This window comes from Corvus moneduloides, chromosome 4, assembly GCF_009650955.1.
Source record: "Corvus moneduloides isolate bCorMon1 chromosome 4, bCorMon1.pri, whole genome shotgun sequence".
Classification (NCBI taxonomy): Eukaryota; Metazoa; Chordata; class Aves; order Passeriformes; family Corvidae; genus Corvus; species Corvus moneduloides.
This window is the reverse complement of record NC_045479.1, coordinates 4,837,058-4,860,677: the sequence shown is the minus strand read 5'-3', so window position 1 is coordinate 4,860,677 and position 23,620 is coordinate 4,837,058. Positions and strand designations below refer to the sequence as shown.

General features: G+C 40.4%; 1 protein-coding gene across 7 annotated transcripts in view; it reads right to left on the bottom strand.

Annotated features, from left to right (window-relative positions):
* The window catches only part of MICAL3 (microtubule associated monooxygenase, calponin and LIM domain containing 3), a 163,057-nt gene that overhangs the window by 90,727 nt on the left and 48,710 nt on the right, over window positions 1-23,620 (bottom strand). For all 7 annotated transcript variants that reach the window (XM_032107223.1, XM_032107224.1, XM_032107225.1 and 4 more), the window contains exons 2-15: window positions 17,669-18,044; window positions 11,849-12,056; window positions 10,354-10,470; window positions 9,570-9,671; window positions 8,866-9,021; window positions 8,232-8,332; window positions 7,390-7,647; window positions 6,679-6,794; window positions 5,284-5,410; window positions 4,680-4,773; window positions 3,394-3,541; window positions 1,942-2,138; window positions 938-1,050; window positions 398-460 (exon numbers count right to left, since the gene is read on the bottom strand). In XM_032107223.1, the coding sequence (XP_031963114.1) occupies window positions 398-460; window positions 938-1,050; window positions 1,942-2,138; window positions 3,394-3,541; window positions 4,680-4,773; window positions 5,284-5,410; window positions 6,679-6,794; window positions 7,390-7,647; window positions 8,232-8,332; window positions 8,866-9,021; window positions 9,570-9,671; window positions 10,354-10,470; window positions 11,849-12,056; window positions 17,669-17,932 (2,064 nt within the window). In that variant the 5' untranslated portion in view covers window positions 17,933-18,044. The remainder of the gene's footprint in view (window positions 1-397; window positions 461-937; window positions 1,051-1,941; window positions 2,139-3,393; window positions 3,542-4,679; window positions 4,774-5,283; window positions 5,411-6,678; window positions 6,795-7,389; window positions 7,648-8,231; window positions 8,333-8,865; window positions 9,022-9,569; window positions 9,672-10,353; window positions 10,471-11,848; window positions 12,057-17,668; window positions 18,045-23,620) is intronic.

The window sequence follows — 23,620 nt, the reverse complement described above, 5'->3', positions numbered from 1 at the left end:
ATTTGAAAGACTGCCTTATGGGGCATACTGGAAGTGGGTGCTTTTTGCACAAACCAAGGCTAAAATTCAAATATGCATCAAATTTCTGACAATACTGCATGACTTCACTAAAAAGTTACGAGTGTTGATGTCCTCATCAAACCATAGTAATTCGCAATAAAAACAGAACATCAGGGAACTGCAACATTTCATTTGTTATGTAGTGTTCTTTCATAAGCATCAGTAAAACATTTGCTCTAAAGATACCATGAAAGTGTAACCTCTGAAGAAGAATTAAATTTTATCTAAAAAATCCTACATAAACCCTGCCTGGATACAAAAAAATGAAAGAACTGAAGTGAGAACAAGGTACCTACCATTTATTTTACTCCCTGACAGCTCTCACTTTAATACTTACATCCTCAGATTGGCTGGTTTTTCTCCTCTTTCCTGCACCATCCAGTTCCTTTTCTTTTTTGTCCTGAAAACAGAAGGAGTAGGGGAAAGAAAAAAAAATAACTCTCATACCTTTTTGGGCTGAGATAACTGTCATCAGTGCACTTAATCAGTTTAGTTGCAAAGCCTATTTAATTCACTGTGCTCATTCTCCATTTGTTTAAGAAAAGGGATTTTTTCCTAGATACTCCTTAGGGAATTCTTACCTTCAACTGCACAATTCTTCAACACTTTCAAATCATTGAAAACTGAGCAAGTAACTATGTTCCAAGAGGAAATATATGCCAAAATACTACCACAAGGCTAAGAGTTTAAGACTGAAAGGCACCACTGTGAGTACATACTACAGATGCAATTCTGCAGTTATGTCATGTATTGTCCCATACCAGGAGCTGGTGAACATGTGATCCCTGCAAACACACACTAACACCTGCATTTTTAGTACCACTGCTTGGACAGCAGCCTGCCAGACACAAGTGTCCCCAGGACTGTGCCTGGTTACCTTGGGAGTGCGCTTCCGAGAGATGCTTTGGCCCAGTTTGCTGAGGAAGGAGATGGGAGACTTGGTACTGGCAATCAGGGCAGCCTTTTCTTCTGCATTCAGGTCCAGGCTGTCTGTTAGTGAAAACAGGCAGAACAAGGGAATTCCATGAAGTTTTTTCTGTGGTGCTGTTATTAAATACACAACTGAAGGACTCATTGATTCTTTTTAACATAGCAGTCTTTTTCTTAAATTCTCTGTACAAAATTACTGATGTCTAGAATTAATACCTTTCTCAGCTATTCTGCTTTTTCATTTTGCCCAAAGCAGTTCTCTCAGGGTTTATAACCACCCATAAGAGATACTGTGTTACTTTTATATTTAAAGAGCATGATTAAAGAGCATGATTATCATTATTCCTAAAAAGAGTCCAGAGTTTTAGAAATAATACCTGATACATACGAGATTTTTAAAAGGCTATTAAAACCAATTTTTTCCCCTCACCAGATGTATACATGAGACTTAAGACCATCAGTAATAAAGAGCTGTAACACTATCAATTTTAAAGGCTGGCCATATTGATTTGGGTTAGGTAATTACATCTTCCAGTCCTAATCAAAGCTGTTCTGTTCCTCGTTGGCCTGAAGTTACTCTCACCATTCACAGATGGTAAATATGTATAAAACTCAGCTGGTGTTTTGAAATTACCTATTCAACAACTATTAGCAAGGCACCTACCACTAGCTAAGACAAACAAACCCCTAACAACATTAGGAAAGCAGAAAACTTATCTAGTAGTGAAGTGAGTTTAGAACTTTTGAGGACATTATTGTATATTAACTCTATTTTACTCCTGCTGCTAATGTGGTCTTTATCAGCATCAGTAACAAGTCAACTTTTTGTAAGGTAAAGCTACAGTGAGTGACTACTCTGTGCTCAGCACAAGCAGCCTGAAGGTAACTGAAGCACACACATTCACCCTGGAGCAGCCTTTAAATCTGACAGAAGTGCCCCAAACTGCTTACCACTAGAGGGGATGGTGTCTTTGAACATCTCATAGAACTGTGTGAGGTACATCACCATCGACAGCTTATCTGGCTCTCCAACAGATGCCATTTCCTTTCCAGTCATAATGGGAGATATTCCAAACTCTTTCTCAGCGATGTCAAAGGCCAGTTGGTTATTCTTCTCCACATCGTGCTCATCCAAAGAATCAAAGTCTCTGCAAAGGGCACAAAGAGGCCTTGCATTGAATCAAGTAGAAACCAGTCTTCTGAAAGAACTCAGGCATCCATCTCTATTTTTTTTTTCCACTCGAAACCTCAATTTATTTGCCACCAACATGGCAAAGTGGATGCTACTTAATTACAGTGAACTTTGGCTCAAACATATTCTTTTGAAATTTGTTTGCTCCTCCTACAAACCTAGATTTCACTTCTTAAAAAGTATTACCCTCTGAAATACATCTTCACTTCCTCTTTTGCTGTAAGACTGTACATTTTCCCCTACATAAAATCTTCTGTGTGCTTGCAACTAAATTAAATCTTCACTTTCTGTCCCCTTTTTTCTTGACTGATCCATATTTTTGTCCTGCTGGATTTTTCCAAAACTTGTGTAACTATATAAAAGGCTATAGCTTGTAGAGAGTTACATTAACTGTTTAAAAAGCTGTTTGAACTCTCCACAAGTTATAGAGCTATTAAGCAGTGTAGCTCAGGTTAACTCCAGTACACCAATGTAGAAGTACTTCAGTGCATATAGACTGGAATAACTCCACAATTTCTCAGTATGTTTTACAGTGGATTATGCCTACAAGTACAGCTCTAGAATTTACTTTTTCTGATGTCCCTTTGGGAAGTTGGAGACATTTCAGATTAAAGTACCAGAGTCTTTGCTACTGTCACTTCTTCCAGCCAGTGTTTTCCCATTCTAGAATCCGGGCACTGTTTTACCCAGTATATCACTGAAGAGGACACCTCTGCCATTCATCCAACCAACAAGTCAGCATGCAAACAGTAACAACGTCTCTATTTAGGCTGTGGGTCACTACTTCTAAAAAGAGCAGCCTGAAAGGCTTTAAAAAGAGTTGCTTTGTTCAACAGGAAATTTATAAAGGCCCATGCAGACACTTGTTCAGGAGAGACTTAACTGAAGCTATGAACTGTTCCTTACTCTCTGCACACATAAAATGTGTCAGTCAATAATGCTTTCCTCTCAGTACCAATTTGAAGGTTAATTCTGCCAATTCATCCAGAAGGGAAAACAACAACACATTTATTTCCAAATTCATCAAGCTATCATGACCTTCCACTCCGCTAGTGAATCACTGAACATTGGTTTCTATGAAGCTTAATTGAATTCATTTGAATCCATTTCTTCATAAGTCACAAATGCATTGCCTCAAACTCCATATTATTATCTCCAAATACCACTCATTTCCTGCCCTTCCCAGTTATTTGAGGCAGCCAGTTACTCACATTAAGTCTGGACGGTATCTGTGGATAATGGCACACAAAGCTAAGCCACTTTTCCATGACATTGTGAGATCTGTCACATTAACACCAGCATACCCATCAGTCTGCCTCTGGCACCAACTGAGCAATTTACTAGAGCGAGCTACAGACTCTGTAAAAAAATTAGCACATTTTAAAGTACAAATGCACAACAGCTCAAATTCTAAATATAATACAAATCCCATAAACCAACAAACAAAACCTTCATGCAAAAAACAAACTTCTGCTACAATGGGTAATGGAAGACAGGATTTTTATTTTCTTTTAAATATACTATCATACCCATTTTAAATCCAAGAAAGTATTTTTAATTTGCTGAAAAGTAATTATCTAAGTTGTAACTTGCCAGACTTTTCACCCCAGCCATCGTAAAAGAGCCCCAGGAAATATAAAACAGTTGCAAAGGCTTGTTAAATACGATCAAAAGGACATTCAGTAGCAATGCTCTCTAAAGCCCAGATATACCATTTCTAGAGGAAGAACTACAAATGTATTTCTGTAACTTCTTCTTTTCCCTTGAAAACTTTCCTTTGAAAGCACTGACCTGTTCTGACCTTGTCTTACCAGAAGATCTGATGAGATTACAGCCTAAAGGGATGTGGCTGCAGGGCAAAGAGCAGAGACTACACAGCTATTCAGCAGTGAAAGGGAGGCTTAGCAGCAAAGAGCCACCCTGAGAATCCCAAAACACTATGTGGGCATCCAAGACAAGGCATGCAAAAGGAAAAGACTGACATACCCCTCAGGGTAGGACAAGTAGACAGATACTGAAATGCTTATCACAAGGCATCTAGCTCTCAGAATAATGCAAGCAAAGTGAGGTTTCATTTGGTTGAGAGATGAGATTAAGAAAAGGAAAGCAGGAACATGCAAGACTGCACAAGCAATACCTTCTGCTATGTTTGTAAGAATTGAGTCTATTGTTAGAGTGAACTCAGTCCAGGCTTCCGCACTTTAAGCAAGGACATTTTTATAGATAAAGGAGGTGAAAAGAACTGCCTGTACAAGCACATATGCTTAGAAAGTTAACAGCATTATAAGGCAAAGGAAAACAGGCAAACAAAAATAAATTCCCATGCTAATGGAAACTTGAAAAATTGTAAGTTCAAACTGTTGACAAAACAATTATTAGACACATTTTCTAAATGCAGAGACTGGTTAAATAATACCCTAGAGCCCTGCTGTTCTCTAGCTCCTGCACTGACCCAGCTCCAGAATACCAAAATGAACAGGGCAGCAGCCAGGCCTACCATTTCGAGTCAGCTTTGGTGTCCTGGAGTTCACAAAGTTCTCTATCTCCAGGTGAATGTCTCTCAAGTCTCCCGTATTATACAAGTGGCGTACCTAAAATGTCACACAAAAACATTTAAGATGATCAGCATGCCATGCACCCCAAATACATACAGAAATAACAGAGGACAATAAGGAGACATCGAAGGCACAAAAAAGAAGACAAGTACATGTAGGTAGCAGAAATCCCACCCCAAGAGCCTCACAACAGTAAGGATCAGCTCATCAGCGCTGAACAGTCCAGCCGACTGCTGCTGCTCCGTGGATATCAAATTGCAATGACAGACTGCTGGACTGGATTATTACAAAGAAAATGCACATGCACACACACAAAAATAAATTTATTGGTTTCCTGTATCGTATCATGGCTAAAATTACCAAAATCAAAAATTCCTAAAAAGGAATCTGTTCAAGTACAAAAGTCTACTCTGGACTGATGTATCTGCCTTTCACTGCTTCCATATTATACACACATCACTGTCTGTTCCCAAAACACTGACATAGCTTCACCTGAGGAAAGACACTGCAGATCACAAGCGCTGAGAAGCACCATTTGTGACCTACCTGCTGTGGCCGCAAGAAGTTGACGTTGATATTGGGGTATCGGGTGGCAGGATCAATGCTGTAATGGCTGAAGTTTTTACTCACGTTCTCTGGGGTGGTCTGAGGCAGCAGCCTATAAATGCTTTCCCTTGGGAAAATAACATAAAAAAAAAAGTTTGGGGTTTTGTTTTGGTTCGTTTGTTTGGTTTAGGCTTTGTGGTGGTTTGAGGTTTTTTGTTTGTTTTGGCTGGTTTGAGGTTTTGTTCTGTTTTGTTTTTTTTTAAAGAGATGTATCACTACTACTATGGCTAAGTAAACTCTGGAGAGATAAACATTCAAATCAGAAATCTAACCACTTCAGACACTGCATAGCTAAGAGTCAGCATAAGCATATTAAAATCTGCACTTCAATGCAACTTCAGAATTCCAAAGGAAGGAAGAGAACAGTACACTAAGCATAAGTGAAAGGGCTGCCCAGTACAATAAAGACACTGAGACACAGGAGGGGCTCAGGAAGAGGGGCCTGGAGCACTTGCTGTGAGAAGAGGCCAAGAGAACTGAGTTGGTTCAGTATGCAGAAGAGAAAGCTCAGAGAAGATCTTACTGTTGTCTGAAGTGGCAAATGGAAAGGTGATGGAAGTCTGGCTTCAACAGTAACATTATTTTCCTCACTGATTTTTTAAATTCAAACAAATGGAATTTTAAGTATGAATTGTGCCATTGTGCAATTTTAGAAATTATACTATGGTTCCTGACGGTCAGAAGCTGCAGTAGCTGAAGTTTAAAATTGGATCTACTAACTGTTGGTTTTACTTACTCCATCTTCTAATTACCTGAGTTCTGATCTCCAAGTGAGCACCTTGAGTCACCAAAACAACACTCAGGCAAAGCTGATAAAAACATCAAGAACTCAATACTTCAAAAGAGACAAGATACTGTTTGGCTTATATGAAACAAAGTGACCAAGGACAACATGAAAAAAAGCAGGTCACAGCTTCCTTAAAAGGAAATAAGAGAAAGTTTTTACAGGACAATAGGAGATGGCAAGAACTTTCGTATCTGGTACTTTAAAAGCACCTACATTTTCATCTGGTTTGCTACTGCAGGGATGGTGACAGTAACTTGGGCTCACTTTGTCAATGCAATGTAAATAAGCACCTAAAGAAAAGATTCCTCATCTAATCTTTTAAAACTAGGACCAAGAATAGCAACATGTCTTACTCCTCCATATACTTCAGTTTATCGACTCCTTTGAAATATTTTTTCTTCAATTGAATTATACCTTCAAGCATTCTCTAAAAACAGTGAGAGTCTGTATCTCCCATTCTGTCTACATATTTGTACTAGAAGAAACTGGAATGAATGATGAGATGTTGAAGGACTCAGAACTGTAAATGCATTCACTTTCTCCATTACCTCTCTGCAAGAACTTCCAAAGGACTGGCTCCAAGCGACCAACTTCGTACCATCCAAGCAGAGTCCATTGCAGCCAAAAATCCCCTGGCTATTCCAGTTCCCATTGGCCAAAACGGCTGATATTAGAGGTTACCAAAAAAAAAAGCAGAGAAAGGAAAAGCATCACTTAGTGAAAATTTTAAAGAAGTATCAAGTACACATTCAGGCAGTAATCTGCTGGGAAATTATAACTCAGTAATTAGCTTCAAGCTCCACTCCCACTAGGTTAGAAGAAAGCAGCTGTATGGTGAACAGCTCATGAACTCTCACAAAGCCAATGTCCCTCTTTCCAACAACAATTCACAGCCCGAGTGCCTTAACAGCTTCTCTTCAAGACTGTACCTTTTAAACAACTACAAAATGCTAATTATTAGCAGGCCTACAGTAGAGGTTCTGTAGAGAGTCAACTCGTCCCAACAAGAAGCAGATGGAACAGACAGAACTTCAGAAAAAGCTCTGCACACATTTTCTTAAGCGAGATCATTACCATGCTAAATATTCTGTTTTCCCAACACTCCCACCCTTCCTTCAAACCTCCCACTTTATTCTATAATAAACAGCAGCTTTCCTCACAGCGCCTCTCTGTCAGGCAGCACACATTTCAGAGACGGGTGCAAAGGTTTGTGCTCATGCTTCCATTCAGGGCTTACACCCAAGAAGTTGAACACACACCTCCAGGAGGCTGTCCCCGACCAGCGCCACGAGGAGCTGGTGGCCGTTCTGCTCGCGCACCAGGGCTGCGTTCTCGGACGCGTACATGCACGTGAAGTCAAACATGGCCACGTCGGGCTGCCCGTAGTGGTTGATGGCAAAGTCCAGCGATGGCAGCTGCTGGTTGGTGGAGAAATCTGCTGCTTCCCTGGCGTAGTTTAGCAAAGCCTCCTGGTCCACGTTCTCCCGTGAGAGCAAGACCTCTGTGTCAGCGTGGTCCTGCCAAAACCGGCGAAGTTTGGTTTGAATTTGACCATTTGCCATGGTCAAATCCACAAGTTTCTTTTAAGATTGGAATAGACAGTGGCTGGCATTAAAATTCTGACAAATCCACTCACACAAGTTTGTCTTCTAATTTCTTTCATTCCTGTGTTAACGCTTCCAGGAGAAAAATCTATAAACCTTTTATTGCAAACAGCAATCAGTCCTGCTTGCATTTCTGACTGTGAAAGGGCGAAGAAACTCTAGAGCATTTTTCATTCCCATAAAATGAGGGAAGCTCAACTAAGCTACCAAATGTTCTTTCAGCATATTTTATCTCAGCATGAACAAAACTCCCAAATCTACAAAGGGATACAAATTTGAAAAGGACAGGTTTTGTAACACTCTTCTGATGGTTTAAAATACATCAGAAGGACATTAACTGCCTTTTAGAACAGAATTACATTCATGTTCTAAAACAACAACTGTATAAACACATTATGTGATGGAGGAAGAGCATGTTTTCCTACTTTCACCCGACCAAAAGTAAATTGTCACCACAATTTTAGCTTACAGAGAATACAGGAGAAGTTAATACCCACATGCCGTATCACTCCTTTATCCAGCAAGCTTTGCTTTTTGGCAGTCATGACAAAGTAGTGTGTATCATCTTTGTAGTAGACAATGTTCTCCAAGTCAATGCCTTGTGAGAGAACAAAAGACATGGTAGTGAAGGAACCAGTTAGGAGTTATGTGCAACAGAAGCTCTATCAGAAGAAAGTAAACCGAAACTGCATGATTAGAAAATGTCAGAGAATGCCAAGCAACTTTCTCCCATGCTCTGGGTGACTTTAAAATCTGAATTGTGAACAAAACCACAGACAGCACATTTCACCTGCATTAAGCTACCTCTATTTAAAAATCCAGTTATCATGACTAAGGTTTGCATTCAGATGTGGAGTGCAAAAAGCTGAACTATGGATTCATGACCTCTTCCCATTTAGGGCTTTGATTTCCTGAAAACCGTAAGTTCTCTGCTTCTGAACCAAAATAACACACATCTGCTCTGTACAGCAGAACAGCTGCAAAAGCAGGGAAGTCAGATTTCAGAGACAGCAATGACTGACTGCCTTGCACAAGATGTTCGTTCCTGACTAAACATACAAATCTGAGCTGCAGAGTTCTAGTAATAAAGACAAATGGTTTCCACTGGAAATCTGTCAAGTGCTGGCAAACCTGTGGCATCTCGGAGATCCTGGAAGAACTTCTGGTTGAAGATGAAGGCCACACCGCTGATCTCCTCTACTTTGGCTTCAGCTGTGGTGTTGCGATTGATGAAGTTTGCTGTGATAGCAATTGCAAGTTTACCGCGGAATTCTTTTCGGCGAAACCCTACAGGAAGGGGAAAGTAGCAACACTGAAAACCAGACACACCTTCAGAGAAGGCTCAGTATGCCACAGACAGGTGCACTCACAAAACAGAGAGAAGGGATGTGATGGGTTACAAACTCGTCCACAGAGGAAAGAACAATTGCTTCATCAGAAGAATAATGTTGTTTAGGGAAAAAGTTCCCCGCCACCCCCTCTCTCATCTCTGGTCCCAAAGCTGCAAGTTCCATAAAAAAATATTAATGTGGGTTTCTTTGCTACACAGAATAATACTCAACACCTTAGTTCCTACACACAAAGGCAGGAGTGGCAACACTACAAATTTAGGAAAAATTATCCAGATCAAAACCCCTTATGTCTTTGCTAGTTTAGTGGAAGAATACAAAGACCACCCACATCTTTGCTACAAATGGATTTTCACATGGACTTTTAATCTCCCTTTCACTTGTCAAGTGTCTTTCCAGATGTTGATTGGCATGTTAAAGGCCATTTCGTTCTAACAAATTTAAGGGTAAGTTCTTTCTGAAGGTGAATTATGGACACACCATTACCTTCTAAGGTGTTTCTCCTGCCATCCCCTCCAATGATTACTTCAAACTCATACTCAGACACTGGATGGGTTTTGGGGTGGACCAACGCACGCCAACCTATTCCTGTAGATAAACTCCAAGTCAGTGACAACACATACATATAATAATAGAAAAAAACAGATTAAACCACTTCTTACTATCAAATAAACCCTTCATCACATGAGCAGTCAAGAAACCCTGCAGGACAGCTACACTGACGACAGGGCTGCTCCTGAACTGTACAGCCATTCCACGTGAATCAGAGGCAGACACAGCTCTGCTAAAATTCCCCTATTTCCTTTAAGGGCCGCTATAAACTTCTCTACTACCTATACAATTAATAAAAGGCCAAAAAACAAGTAAGCCACATCTCCTGTGGTGATCAGAGAACAGGTTTCACAGTGATACTAAAAGCATAACAAGGATCATTCACCAATATAAATACCTTCAGTGAATGCAAAGAAAAAAGTTGTTTCAAAATGTTAGGTAATAGGCTTAGGTATTTTAGAAGCAATTACAATTTACCGTGTCTTGGTCTATTTCTGTGTAGCTGTTCTGGTGACTTTGTTTCATACAGTAACTAATTTGGATTTGTCACTAGAAAAAACAAATCCTACTAAAAACCCAAGCAAAAATGGATTAATAACTACTCCTATTAAAGGAGCAAGAGGAAAGGACTTAACATCATAAGCAGAGTAAAGGAGTAAGAGCCTGTGTATCCTACAACAATTTCCCCCTTCTCTACACCCATTTCAGTGCTACTTGCTTTCATTCTCCTGGTCCTCAGGAGGGTAAACGAGCCCCCGAAACTCCACATTGACATGGATCTCTATTCCCAAGATCAAGGCAACCTTCAAAAGGATGAGCTGGAGCTGACGGATACCTGCAAAAAAGGCAGATGATAAAGAAATAGAAGAAAAAGAAAAGAGCACAAGTGCCCATGTGTGTCTGTGTGACATTACTGATAACACTGACTTGAAGACCAGCTGATACTTTCTTTTTCCCCACGGTGTTCCCAGCACTTCATCCCAGTACCCCTGGTGTGTAATATCACAGCATGACAAGAAAATTCTACACAGCTGAAAAGCCAACCCTTTTCAAAGAAGAAAGAGTAATTTTTTGATGTTTCAGTCCCCTAATCAGCAACAAAGGAAACAACCAGGACATGAACTGCAGTAGAGGAGGGAAGACAGCACGAGCAGGGCTGCACTTGTCACAGATGGCAAAGAGCCACTGGGTCAGCCTGGCTGTAATACTGACCTGCACTTCCATCCCAGCACCTTTGGATTAGTGAGGGCATAGGAAACTCCTCACCACCTCTTTCCTCTTCAGGTAACTTTGACAATGAGAATGAAAATCACAGTGTGCAAACTCAATTAATACAAAGGAAAATACGTTGCTGTCATATTTCAGATGCTGAAATGAAAAAAACCTTCACCTAAACACTAAATTTTAGCTGTGCTGATACACAAAACAAGTGACAAAATGTACAAACACTGGAAGAATAAAAATGAAAAGAAATTAGAAGGAAAAAGCAATCTGCAAGACTGAAGTTACGAAGATCTTCCAGTTTTACCATTTGTTGCCAAATTTCAAATAAAGAGAACACAGACTGGTGGGCAACACCTGGCTGTGCCATGTACAGTCAATTTTGGGGAAGAAAAAAGTAAAGAAAAATAACTCCTGCTCCACCACAGCATTGAGCTTTCAAAGAAGACTGATTTAACAGAATTTAGAAATCAACAAGATTATTCTCAATTTTAACACGTAAACATATATTTAATCAAAACATATCTTCGTCACTCTTCTGAAAATTAAAGCCAAAACCGTTCCTCCTTTCTCCAGACTGACACTCACAAGAATGTTCCAAAAGCAAAGCATTCACTAATTTTTCTTTACAAGTTGCTCAAGAGAAACAGAATAATGTGACAGCTGCAGGAATGTATAAGCAAAAATTAAAAAAATTATCCATCCAAAAAAAGAAAAAACAAACCACCAAGCAGTTTGAGCATTAAGTGTACTTTTCAGAGTAGGAAGAAGCTATGCCTTGGGAATGTCTAAAAGATGACAGATGAACACTGCATGTCTTAATGCCACGACTAGCCCAGAATGAATGATGCAAAGGTAATGCTGGATTGTACCGTAACTACTTGAGAGCAGGGACTGGTGTAGGCTGAATTTTCATTACCCCACAGCCTCACCTCCTCCTCCCCAGGAAGAACCCAGGAGGTGCTGCTGTGTCCAGCAGTGGCTGTACTTACTGATATGGTCTATGGATCCTGCACAGAATTTGCCATAGAACTTTTTGGCGCCGAGGCCCCTCAAGTCATGGATGGTGAACGGCCACAAATGCAGCACGTTATTGCGGGAAAAGGCATCCCTCTTCTCTATGACCACCACCTTGGCTCCCAGGAACGACAGGTCGATGGCTGTACGAAGGCCACAGGGTCCAGCCCCAATTATCAGACACTGCAAAACAACCAGCACACGGTAACTGCACAGTCCTTGGAGGAAATAGGGATTTCTGCAGCAGCTTCCAAGCATCCCATGGCTCTTAGGAGTAAGTGCTCTTTGTCTGAAACATAAGCTGAAATTTCAGGTCAGTCTTTCTATTTCTACCTGCCAAGTTCTGCCATTGATACGGTTAAAATAGTAACCGAGACCTGAAAATGAAGTATATTGCACAGCAGTGAAAAGACTGAGGAAGCAGGCAAGTAAAACGGTGTTCTTGCAACCCTTGCTCTAAGAAGAGCTACCTAGTCATACTCTCCAAGCTCTATAAGTACCTGGAGAACAGCAATACTTCTGAAGGCTTCTCCCTCCCATATTCCATTTTATTTCTTAAAAAAAAAAACAAAACCAAACCTAAAAAAAAAATAAAAAAAAATAAAAAAGGAGCAATGACAAGTTTTCCTCATCTTCCAAATCTTGCGCTGGCCTTTCTTAAGAATATCTTCAGTAGCATTGCAACAGCTACAGCAGATAAACACAAGATACTAATGTTTTTATAAACACCATCACTTCAAAATAACAGAGTAGCCAAGTCAGAGCACTCTAACTTATGCTTTTGTTGGTGCTTTGGTGCTTCTACTACTGCAGCAAAGGAGACTTCAGGGAAGTCAACATCATGTAAATACAAACTTTGTGTGACCAGACAAATCCTTTCTCCAACCCAACCTTTGTCATATCAAAGGTCTTTCACCTTCTCTTATCTTTTTCCACTCTACTCACAAACACCATCAGATGCTAATAAACAACTTGAGAACGCAACATACGTGCGTGTCTAGTGTTGAAGTACCTTCTGAGAACAGAATGATACAGCAAAATAATTTCAGATTAAAAAGCCAAGATAGTCATAGACACTTCTTACCCACAGAAACCGAGGTCCACAAAGAAAGTGTTGGTACGTGCAGTCACATAAATACAGTACACAGTCCATTTTGTCATATCATTATTGTACTTTGATTTCCACTGAGTAAACCAGACACACAGAATAAAGACCTTGCTACAGAGGCGGCTGCTGCTGCCATGTGATTCTTTTCCAGATCCTTATTTATCCTTGTGGCTGCATAAGAAAGCTCTTTGAGAAATTCTTTAAAATGCCAGAATCTAACCATGAGCCAGTGCTCTGATAAACAGCCAATCCCAAAGCAAAACTTTGTGTTCAGTGGTCATCCCCATTGGACAAATTTTACAGGCTGCCACATTGCCACCACTTATTCACTGGGGCAAAAAATTCTGCAAGCACCGTGAAACTGCAAATGTAAAGCCTGAATGATGGAAAACCAGCAGTGATGACATAGCTACTGACATGCAAATTCCATGTAAGACTACTGAGTAAGATAAGAAGTCACATAAATCTGAGGGCAGAGATCCAAGTCTAGACAAAAGGGAAGGGAATAATAACACCACTGCTTCTTTAGTACCTTCAGGAATCTGAAAGTATTTGGAACAAAAGGCAAGCCCAACCTCTGAGCTAATAAATACCTAAATAAAACTGTGTATTGAACAGGTGTCCATGTTGTAATTTGATATACGGGATCCTCAACTAGGATCCTCAATTCTTCCAATCCAATATTGCTGTCTTTGTAGGTAAGTGTAACTCCCAAACACCACCTTGTCTTTTTTTTAAACTTCCTGGAAAATTAGCTCAGCATATCATATTTATCCAGGTAATAATTTTGCTTGGTTGAAAACTACAATCTTCAAAGAGCCTGGATTTCAATAAGCAACAAGAACACACTGAATTGGGTGACTTTCATTCTTTGATAAATTTCCACATATAAAATATTTATGATGGAGTACACAACAGCAAAGGAACTGCACTACAATCAGACTATTCAGACTCAGGTTTCATGGAATTATAAACTAGTTGCCTGCAATTTTGCCACAGGAACCTAAAAGGATTTTTTCTTCTCTATCCTTCCTCCCTGCCCTCATAATAGGATGTGGTTAAAAAGCATTTAGGTTATGTTTCATATTCTAGATGTTCTGAATGTAAAATACTCAGGTAAGTAATTTATGGTCAAAGTTGCCTTTTTTTTAATAGCGTCACAAAAACATTAAATTATGTTGTTATAAAACAAATTCTAAGCACAACTAAAAATAGTAAAGATTTTTTTCCACCTCTAATGCTTCTTCCAGTTTCAGATGTCTCATAAAAAACCACCTTCTGATACTCTCAGACAGCAGTAACTCCATGAGATGCCAAGTCCAGCCAAATAAAGGCAGCTACTGTTATTCCTTGTTCCCTTTCCCCTCAATGACTCCAAGCAATTGCTGCAACTCCCTGCACTGAAGCAGTCTCACCCCTCAAAAACACTTCTTGCTCAAGATCTTTCAGACAGATTATATTAAGTTTCCAGTAACAACACCATGGTAATGGAACATTAAATGCAAACTGAAATGCTGTATTCTCTGTATAACCAATGAAGAGAGAGCACCATTTGTAACTATTTACATTTGAACAACCCATCACGTCCAAAACTTGCTTTCATGAACTCTGATTATCTGAATTCCGGTTAGCCTGGATGCTGGCCATGTGCACAAACTGCCCAACTCCAGGCACAGCACCTCACCCCTGAACAATGTTTAAATGGGCAGTTAAGAGCTATCCTACAAAGTATGAAGTTTATTTTCAAGTGTACAGAAGCCAGGCTTCCTAAAGACATGATCAGCTTCTACTATGCCATGGATAAAACCCTAATCTTTATTTTAAATTCTATCATCTTCACGTGCTCACTTAAATTTCTGTACCTTTTAATCAACAGTTTGCAAATTACATTAAGCATTAGAAATATAAAGCTAAGTGAGTTAGGAAACATCAACTCGGACATGATTCAGTTCTCAAAAGGCCTCTGCTTTGAACAGTTATGATTATCTCCTAGGAACTACATTTAAACATTTAATGGCAGATACCATTAGGATAGGAAACAAAAAATTAATAGAAATATATATGAAAAGATAAGAGGAATACATAGTGAAATTTAGTTTAAAAAATGTCCACTGCAGTCATTGCTCTCTCCCATCACTGTGTCCTTCACACCAACACCAGCAAATTCTGAGGTTTCTCTCTCATCAATTCAATGAGGGACAGTCACATATGAGCTCATGAGCCTCTCTGGTTATCTCATCACCACCTCACCACATGCTACTTCTATAACCACTCTCTTGATTCCAGTTCTCCAATTCCATTTTAACTCTCTTTAGCTTGGCTTTGGTGTATGAAATAGGTTAAGCTTTTGGATGACATGAAATCCCTAGCAACCTCTTCAGTCAAACATCATTCCCAGGATGCTTTACTCCTTTTATCCACTTTATAAGTGTACTTGAAGAGATGTTTTAAAGACACTTGGTTACATGTATTTATTCAAAGCACACCCTTTTCTAATGACTTTTAAGCCTCCATACTCCTCTGGGTCTCCAGCCACTTTCAGAGCACCATCTGAAGGACTCTGATTTCTCTCACTGCCAACTTCCCGGGGGCTTCACCCATGATCTCTTGCATGATCTTCCTCAATAAACTGTCTTTGCATCACCTCATTCAGAGACACTGGTTCAATCAGCTTTGTCAGAGCTGTCAATTCACAAAACTTCTCCAACTCAAGACTTGGCTGCTTTTTTGGCCAAGCTAAAATCTCTACCTTTCTGACATTTCCTTGTGGCTGCCTAGATGTTAATTCAAGCCCAACAAAGCCAAATGGAGCTCTTCATCTTAAAAATGAGTTAAACCCGCTAACAGCAATCAATTTCTTAGGAAAATATGTCAAGACGGAAAAAAGGAAGCCTGTCTGTGTTGCATCAACGCATTTAATGTCCTTCTAAACTCAGCTCACCACTTCCCTTCAAGATAAATGCCACACTCGATTTTCTGAATGCCTTTCATAGATGGATATCACCCTCTGCTCACATCTGGTTTTTCATATGCTCTCACAATCAAGCACTATTCACTTACCCTCCTATCAAATCTCCTCTTTAATGTTTCATCTCTATTATTGAAGCAACATTTTCCACAGTGTTAACAAACACAATCAGAGCCTAGATGCAAAAATCACTCTTATAGTCTATTATTCAAGTAAGTTAAAAGACCTCTGCATCTTGCTCCCTCCCATCTCTTTCTCAGGAAAGCATAAACCACCTATCTTCATTCCACAGACTTAAACACCCTAACTCACTTCAACCCGTTATATTCCATTCAAAATAAAAGCAAATCCTGGATCTAATGAATGCACAGGGCAATAAATTTTTGCAGAAAATTTAGAATTTTTCTCCATGATGCTCATAGCACTTGGAAGGCTTATTCCTAAGTATACACAAACATCATTTACTACCTTTATCTTCCTGTAAATCCTTCCTTTCTTATGTTGCCTGAAAAATGTAAACCTTAACAGTGGTCGGATTTTTGGGGTGTCGAAGCTACTGCCCACTGTGACTACCAACAGTGCCCAATTGTTTGATTGTCAGAGTTTACCAAGTGTTACTATAGTAATTCATTATAAACGCCTCCATCCATATGAAAATGGCCACTGGAAAGTGAAACAAGATAAACAATTAAGAAACTAACATAACTTTCTAATATCTAATTGGGAGAAAATAAAAGTCCACAGATCTGAAACTACATTCTCTAAACAAGATGTATTTGTCCCTCAATTCGATACTAAGGAATTAATCATTAATTCCTCCAATTAAAGTATTTCCTTCTCTCAAGAGGTGACTATTCAAGAGAAAGAGCAGCATCTATTGTCCTCAACGAAGGAAGACAGAATCTTGTTCTAATTTTATCCTCTTCTGCAGTATTTGCCTTTTTTGAGGAAAAAAAAAAAAAAGAGTGCTTAATTATTTACAAAACCAACCTATTCTATTCACGTATCAATAACAGATATAAAGAACTGCTTTCAAACTGCACTGTCCAAGGGGGTGCAGCACCTAAATGCCAGCTCACAATAATTCAGGTAAAAAAAAAAAGTAAAATGCTCTGTGTGTGTGTGTAAAAGCAGGAATTCCTGCAGTAAATACCACACATACCAACCTTTTAAAAAGAACTGGTGTGAGTTTCCACAGCATATTTTTTTTCTTTGAACCTAGAATATAAATGATCACTTTCTAAATAATGGGAAACAGTCTGTTTTGCCAAATTGGCAGAAAAGCTCCGTTTTCCTGAGAGAGTCATGAGAATTTTTAAATTAAAACTGGAAATTTCCAAACATGCATATTTTGTATCCTAGACTCCAACAGCACACATTCCTGTTACCGTCAAAATGCAAAAGAAAGTCGACCAAGATTAAAGGTTTACCAATTAAGATTTTCCAAGCCATCTATAGGACTGATGCCACAGAAACTCACAACGTAAAAACTTGCTGGCTGCTTCTCCTGAATAAAATACAAACATTCAGGTGAGCAGTCAAATCCGGCGGTGACAAAAGGAACTTCTGATTGCTCACCAAATGCTAAAATTGTGAGAACATTCCTGAAACTTGCCTGGGCTTATAGTGACACCAGGCAACATCTTTCTACATCCATACCTTTTTACTGTGTATGCCAGAGAGATTGGGTAATAGGACCACGGCGAATGAGCCTCTTACCTTCGTGTTGGCGCATGCTTTCCCCTTCTTGTAGTCCTTATGGCTGCCTCTTTTATCCAATTTGGCCCACAAGGCTTTGGCTTTCCAGTAATTGAGCTTGGACTTGAGTTTGTGATAGAAGGAACGATAGTCCTTAGGCTTTAGTTCTAGGTAGTCACAGAGCTCTTGGAAAGCCTTGAGAGTCCCCTTGCAGGTGGAAGCCTGGACAAATCTGTCGAAGAGAACGTGAGCCTGGTTCACTTTCTCGTTCTTACTTTCCTCCATGCTTCACACTTGGCAGCTGCCCAGGGGGGCAGCTGTGCTCTTCCAGTCTGCCAGATTTCCCGATGTTGCTCCGCTGAGCCACTTTCACCTCTGGCTTACAAGCATTATTAACCTAGAAAATAAAAAGAAGAAAGTGTAACTGAACTTGCTCTTTTCTTTTTCGTTCCAAAATTTTGTCTTGCTGAACTGAGAGCCCAGATTCCCAGTCAGTCCTCAGCTGATTGATATCCCAAGGATTTCTGCCCAAGCTGACTGAAGCAGAATTCACTGAGCCTCACTGCAGACAGCCGCACATCTCACACCTCTGTTAAATCACAAAATACTTTAACCTGAGCCAGTGCCTTGGAAGTTTTATCAAAACTCTTTCTGCATGAAGAGCAGAGAAGTTACAAATAAACAGGCAGATGTCCCACAATGTCAGGGAGAGGACAGAAGTTGTAAAACAAAACAGGCTGACCTGCTATGTCGCAGTTACTGTGTAACACCACAGCAATGGTTACGGGCTGGTCTTAAAAACACTGCTAACCACAAAGTACTTCAGGAGTTGGTACTCCATCAGTAAAATAAGCTTTGGTTCCTTCATTCTAAAAAGACATGTGTCTTTGGTCATGATAAATAAAGATGAGAAAGGATGGCATAGCACAAGCCAATATAGAGCCCTTGCCAAGACTGGTTTTTGCACAGCGATCATCACTGTGATCTTAAAAATGAGTTAAACCTGCTAATAGCAATCAATTTCTTAGGAAAATATGTCAAGACTGAAAAAAGGAAGCCTGTCTGTGTTGCATCAAGCAGTACAAACATTTCCCTTACCTAAAGCCTACACACATCTTTCTGTCAGTAAGTGAGCAGCCTAAGAGTGAAATATGGCTGGTGCATGATCCTTCTAAGATTCCCATACTAATTCCTCTATTCTGTGGTTCTCAACTTCTTTTGATGTGCAGGCCCATACAAAATTTTGGGGGGCAGCTGGGGTCTACTTTAATCTGCTGGGGCAGATCTGCTATCATGAGCTCTGCTACTCCTTTCTGGGGTCCCTCAGAAGCAGGCTGGAGACCTACAGAATTAATTGTTTCGATCACAATTACAGATTTTGTTTAAAGAATAGATATCTTCTCTTCCTCTCTCTCTCTTTTATATATAATAAGCCTTCTTCTTTCTTTTATGCATAATACTAAGTACATACACTAGATTACCCTGCTCTCTGGGAAAGAATAGCTCTGTTTGCCTTCAGATACGAAGGCAGCATGGGAACATGCATGAACTATTGAAGTGAAAGCACTTCTGAGGTGCTTTTTGCCCTTTGTTTTTTTGCAAACGGTATTAAGGTAAAAAGGGAAATATGTGGACTTGGATAAAACTTTTTAGATTCCCACCAGCTCTTTTCCTGCTTCCAGCAGACAGGAAGCCAAGCCAAACAGTACAGCTCATGTCTCTTCCCCTCCCATATGGCAGCTCTGCAGCAGTTTATTTGGGCACTCCTGCTTTTCAGCCTAACATGGTATTTATCATTTATGTTTAGAAACAGCAGAAGAGGCCTGGAAACCTTTACATACAGCCACAAACTGGTAGTTTTTAAAAATAAAAGTTCCTACAGAAGTCAAAGTACAACAATGGGTTATAGTGCAGAAGGCAATTCTAACTTTATTAGGACAACTGCCTTAGAGGACTCAGTACCCATGAAGCTGCTTTTCTAACTGGCTGACAGCGACGCCCATGCCCATATCAGTACTGCTCACTAAGCAGGATGGAACTGCTTTCCTTATTTTCCATCTTAATTTCACGGCTGTGAAGCTGGAAATGTGCTCCATGCTTGCATCTCAGGGAAACCACTGCACCCCTACAGAGGCCTAAGTCAGAGAACTCTAAAATGGTTTGGTTTGGAAGGGACCTTAAAGATCACATAGTTCCAATGCCCCTGCCATTGGCAGGGACATCTCCCACTAGACCAGGTTGCTCAAACTCCATCTAAACTGGTTCTTGAGCACTTCCAGGGATGGAGCATCCACAGCTTCTCTGGGCAACCTGTGCCAGTGTCTCAGCACCCTCACAGTAAAGAACAACTTTCCAATATCCAGTCTAAACCCGCCCTCTAACAGTTTGAAACCATCCCATCCCCCCCTTGTCCTATAATGCATGTCCTTGTAAAAAGTCCCTCTCCACCTCTCTCCTGGCCCTATCACGTACTGAAAGCCTGTGTCTCCTCTTTTGTTCTCAAGAAAAATATTACAATGAACTCCAACAAAACACCTCTAACTCTGAAGGAGTCATTTCAGTGTGCCTGTGTCATACAAACACAACAAAATACCCACAGTCTAAAGCCATATGCCTCATTAACAGCACAACATTCCAAGCTGAATACTCTTCTCCTATGTTCCCCCACCTCTTGCACCCCCACTCTACCATCCAAACACTCACTTTACACCAGTGCTTTGGATGACTGAGACTTCTTCAGAAAAAGCAATAGAAGTTACATGACCTCAATTAAGTGGAGTCACAACTTAGGTCTGTTAGTCCACATTCCACTACTGATAAACCCAGATGTAAGGACACCATAGGGATCATTTCTTACTCTTGCTTCTCCCGCAGTTTTTCACCAAGGAAGTGAAGCGGCATTGGTTTTGCACTGCTCAAAGACTCCAAAGTTAAAACCCAACCTCCTGTCACTCTAGGAACTTACTGCTCCGTGTCCAGGGTTTGCCAAGCCAGGAGCCAAACCTGCAGAAAGCAGGTCACTTGAGCCAGCACATTCCGGGGGCCACCTTAGCACGGCAGCTCTACTGACATCCTGCTTCACACAGCCTGGGAAATCAGTTATGCCCCCAGGTGAAACACCCAGGCTTCAGTCACCACATTAGGTCACTCCCTAGAACTCTGCATTCCTGATGTAAACACCCCAAGCCCTTGGAACCCATAAGCAACACGTCAGAGAACATGGAAATTACAGGAGGAAAGCAAGGGCAGGCAAGAGTTATTTGCCAGGTTTCCAGGGTACTTGTGTGCCTTGCTGGCTGTTCTGCAAGTCTGCAGTATCCTGCATGTTTTGTCTCGAGGCAGCTGATTGCTGACTCAGAAGCTCTGCGAATTCCTTGGCTGTGGCATTGGGCGAGGAAGACAAAGCCCGTGGAAAAACGCATGCAAGAACAGTGTTCACGTTGCTATTTACAATAATAGCAGGAGGTTGTCACTGACTCATGGCTCCAAGTACCCTCAGGACCTCCAGTACTCGCCCAAGGACAAAAGAAACCAATGAAAAACACAGAGATGCAGGCAGTGAATAATTCCAGGTGGTGGTTCCTTCGAAGAGTCACCACAGATGCAGGAACATGAATATTTTATCAAATGCATACACGAGAAAAGAAGGCCCAGTGCCCTACTTCTGCCAAAGGCAAGAGACAATAAGAGATTTTGCAAATTCTACACGTAATGAATTTGGTTGTACAAATTGAAGTTCTGCAGCAAGTGTTGCAAATGCAGGGCTTATATATTTCAGGCAAATAAACCCCCACTATATGAGTCACCACCCTCCTCTACATTTCCATCCTAATTTTGTTGAAAGTGTTCATTCAAGCAATGCCTTGAGCCCGGGAAAAGAATAAAATACTGTGGGAAAGTATTTTTCAGCAATCTCTTTTTTTCCATCAGAAATTATTGAGTTAATTCCATCTACATTCACAGCTTGTTCCCTCTAGCCTAAACCAGGAGTGAATAAAACATGTGCCAAAGTAACTGCCCAGCTGCACCTCAGAACGCTGAGTTTCTTTGAGCACAATGTAAATGCTTTCTTGCATTTGAGTTATTTCACAGCCAGGCAAACACCCTGGATGCACCCTTGACAGACAAATCTCTGAGAAGTCAGACATCAAGAAGAAGCGGCAATACCACATGGAATCTGAAAGCAGACTGGTCCATGACCATAAAACTGCTCTCCAGCAACATCCCCCATGCCCTTGCCTCCCTTTCACTGCCCCTTCTGTAGCTTCTGCCTAAGCAAGACTCAGAAACATGCTCTGGAAACTCCGAGATTACTGCAGTAGCCAGGCAGCCAGGACACACTTGCAACTTGGCTAGCAAAAGTCTAAGCACAGATTATAGTTAAGCTTATGCTGCAGACAGTGGGGACACCTATTTTTGTCTCTCTCCTCCACCCAGCCTCCAGTTTTCTTGTAGGAAACCAATTACCTTTGAGACTCTTCTTCCTCACTGAATCTGGATGAAATTGTTCAAAAGTTATTAAGGATGAACTGAAAAGCAGATGAACAAACGGCTCAATCCTGTAAGCCTCCTTTCTTTAGGAAGCCAAAAAATCTTTATTCCAACAAATGAAAAAACTCTGTTTTCATTTCCAAGATTTAATTTCTTTTACTTTTAGCTAAAACTGAAGAAATGGATTTTCTACAATATGTTCATGACTTTCTAAGTGATCACAGGTACCAAAAGTACAGCTTTAGGGCAGCGGTAAGACTGTGGAACAGATGGCAAAAAGAGGACAATTTTGACAAGAAAAGCTAAAGCCAAAACTGGCAACTATTTTAGCTCCATATTATGCAGACCAAGAAGGGGAAAGCAGGAGGACAAAGGCGTGGTTGCCATTGTTTGCAGCTTCCCTTTTACATCAGCACTGTCCACAGCATGTTTTAAGATGGTGTTTAGATCGGTTCCCGTTCATAACATTCAAGACTCAAGCAAATAAGCTGTCAAAAAACTGTGTTTTAATAAACCTATTAAACTTGACTTGGTGCTCTTCTGCCCACCACATGGGAGAGAGTCTTTTGGGTCTCCACCTCTTTCCTGTCTACCCTCCCTCCCAAGTGAGGCCAAAAGTGGGAGAAAGAGAAACCAAATATGAACTTGGCTGCAAATACAAGAACCTGTTCTTAGCACATACACAAACACTTCATAGAACTCTCATGTCAAGAAAAACTCTACCCAGTACCGACTTGAGAAGAAATGCTAATTATATCCAAGAACATGGAAACATACAAATACAGAAGCAGTTACAGAAAATGTTTTGGTTCCCAAATTCACATCAAGGTACAGAAGAAAAATGTGTACGTTGCTTATTACTAACCATTTCTTCAATGCCACAACACAACTACTGAAAGCATTTGACTTACAAAGTGCAACCTTTTATCTATGAGAACTCAAAAAACACATTTTGCTGCTGCTCTCATACACAACTCTTTGATCATAGCAGTCCCTACACTGAATGAACACTAACAAAGAAAGAGACCAAGAAACAGATGAACACTTTTCTTTGGAAGAAAAAAAAAGGAAATTATACCGAGGAAGAGGTAGCTGTCCCCTCACAGGATGATAAGGGAATAATAGTAGGACATCTGGATAGGTCTTATTCTCACACCACCACATAACAGAGCAACAAAGTTGAATGTCATTCCCTCATGTGAAGTGCTTTGAAGCTGTTCCTAATGTTACATTTCAACATAGAAATCCATCCTAAAGTTAGTTCCCACCCAGTTTTACAAGCTGCACTTCCCCAGAGTTCTGCAAACACTATAGTAACCTGAGAAAAGTGCCTCTTTAAAAAACAACCAAAAAAAGGCTCCTACAATTACCAGAATTACACTTTCACAAAACTTTATTTCTATGACTTCAAACGGGGATAAAACAAATTGGCTGCCTTAGCACAGCAAGGTATATCAGCTTGTGACACGATACAGGACACGC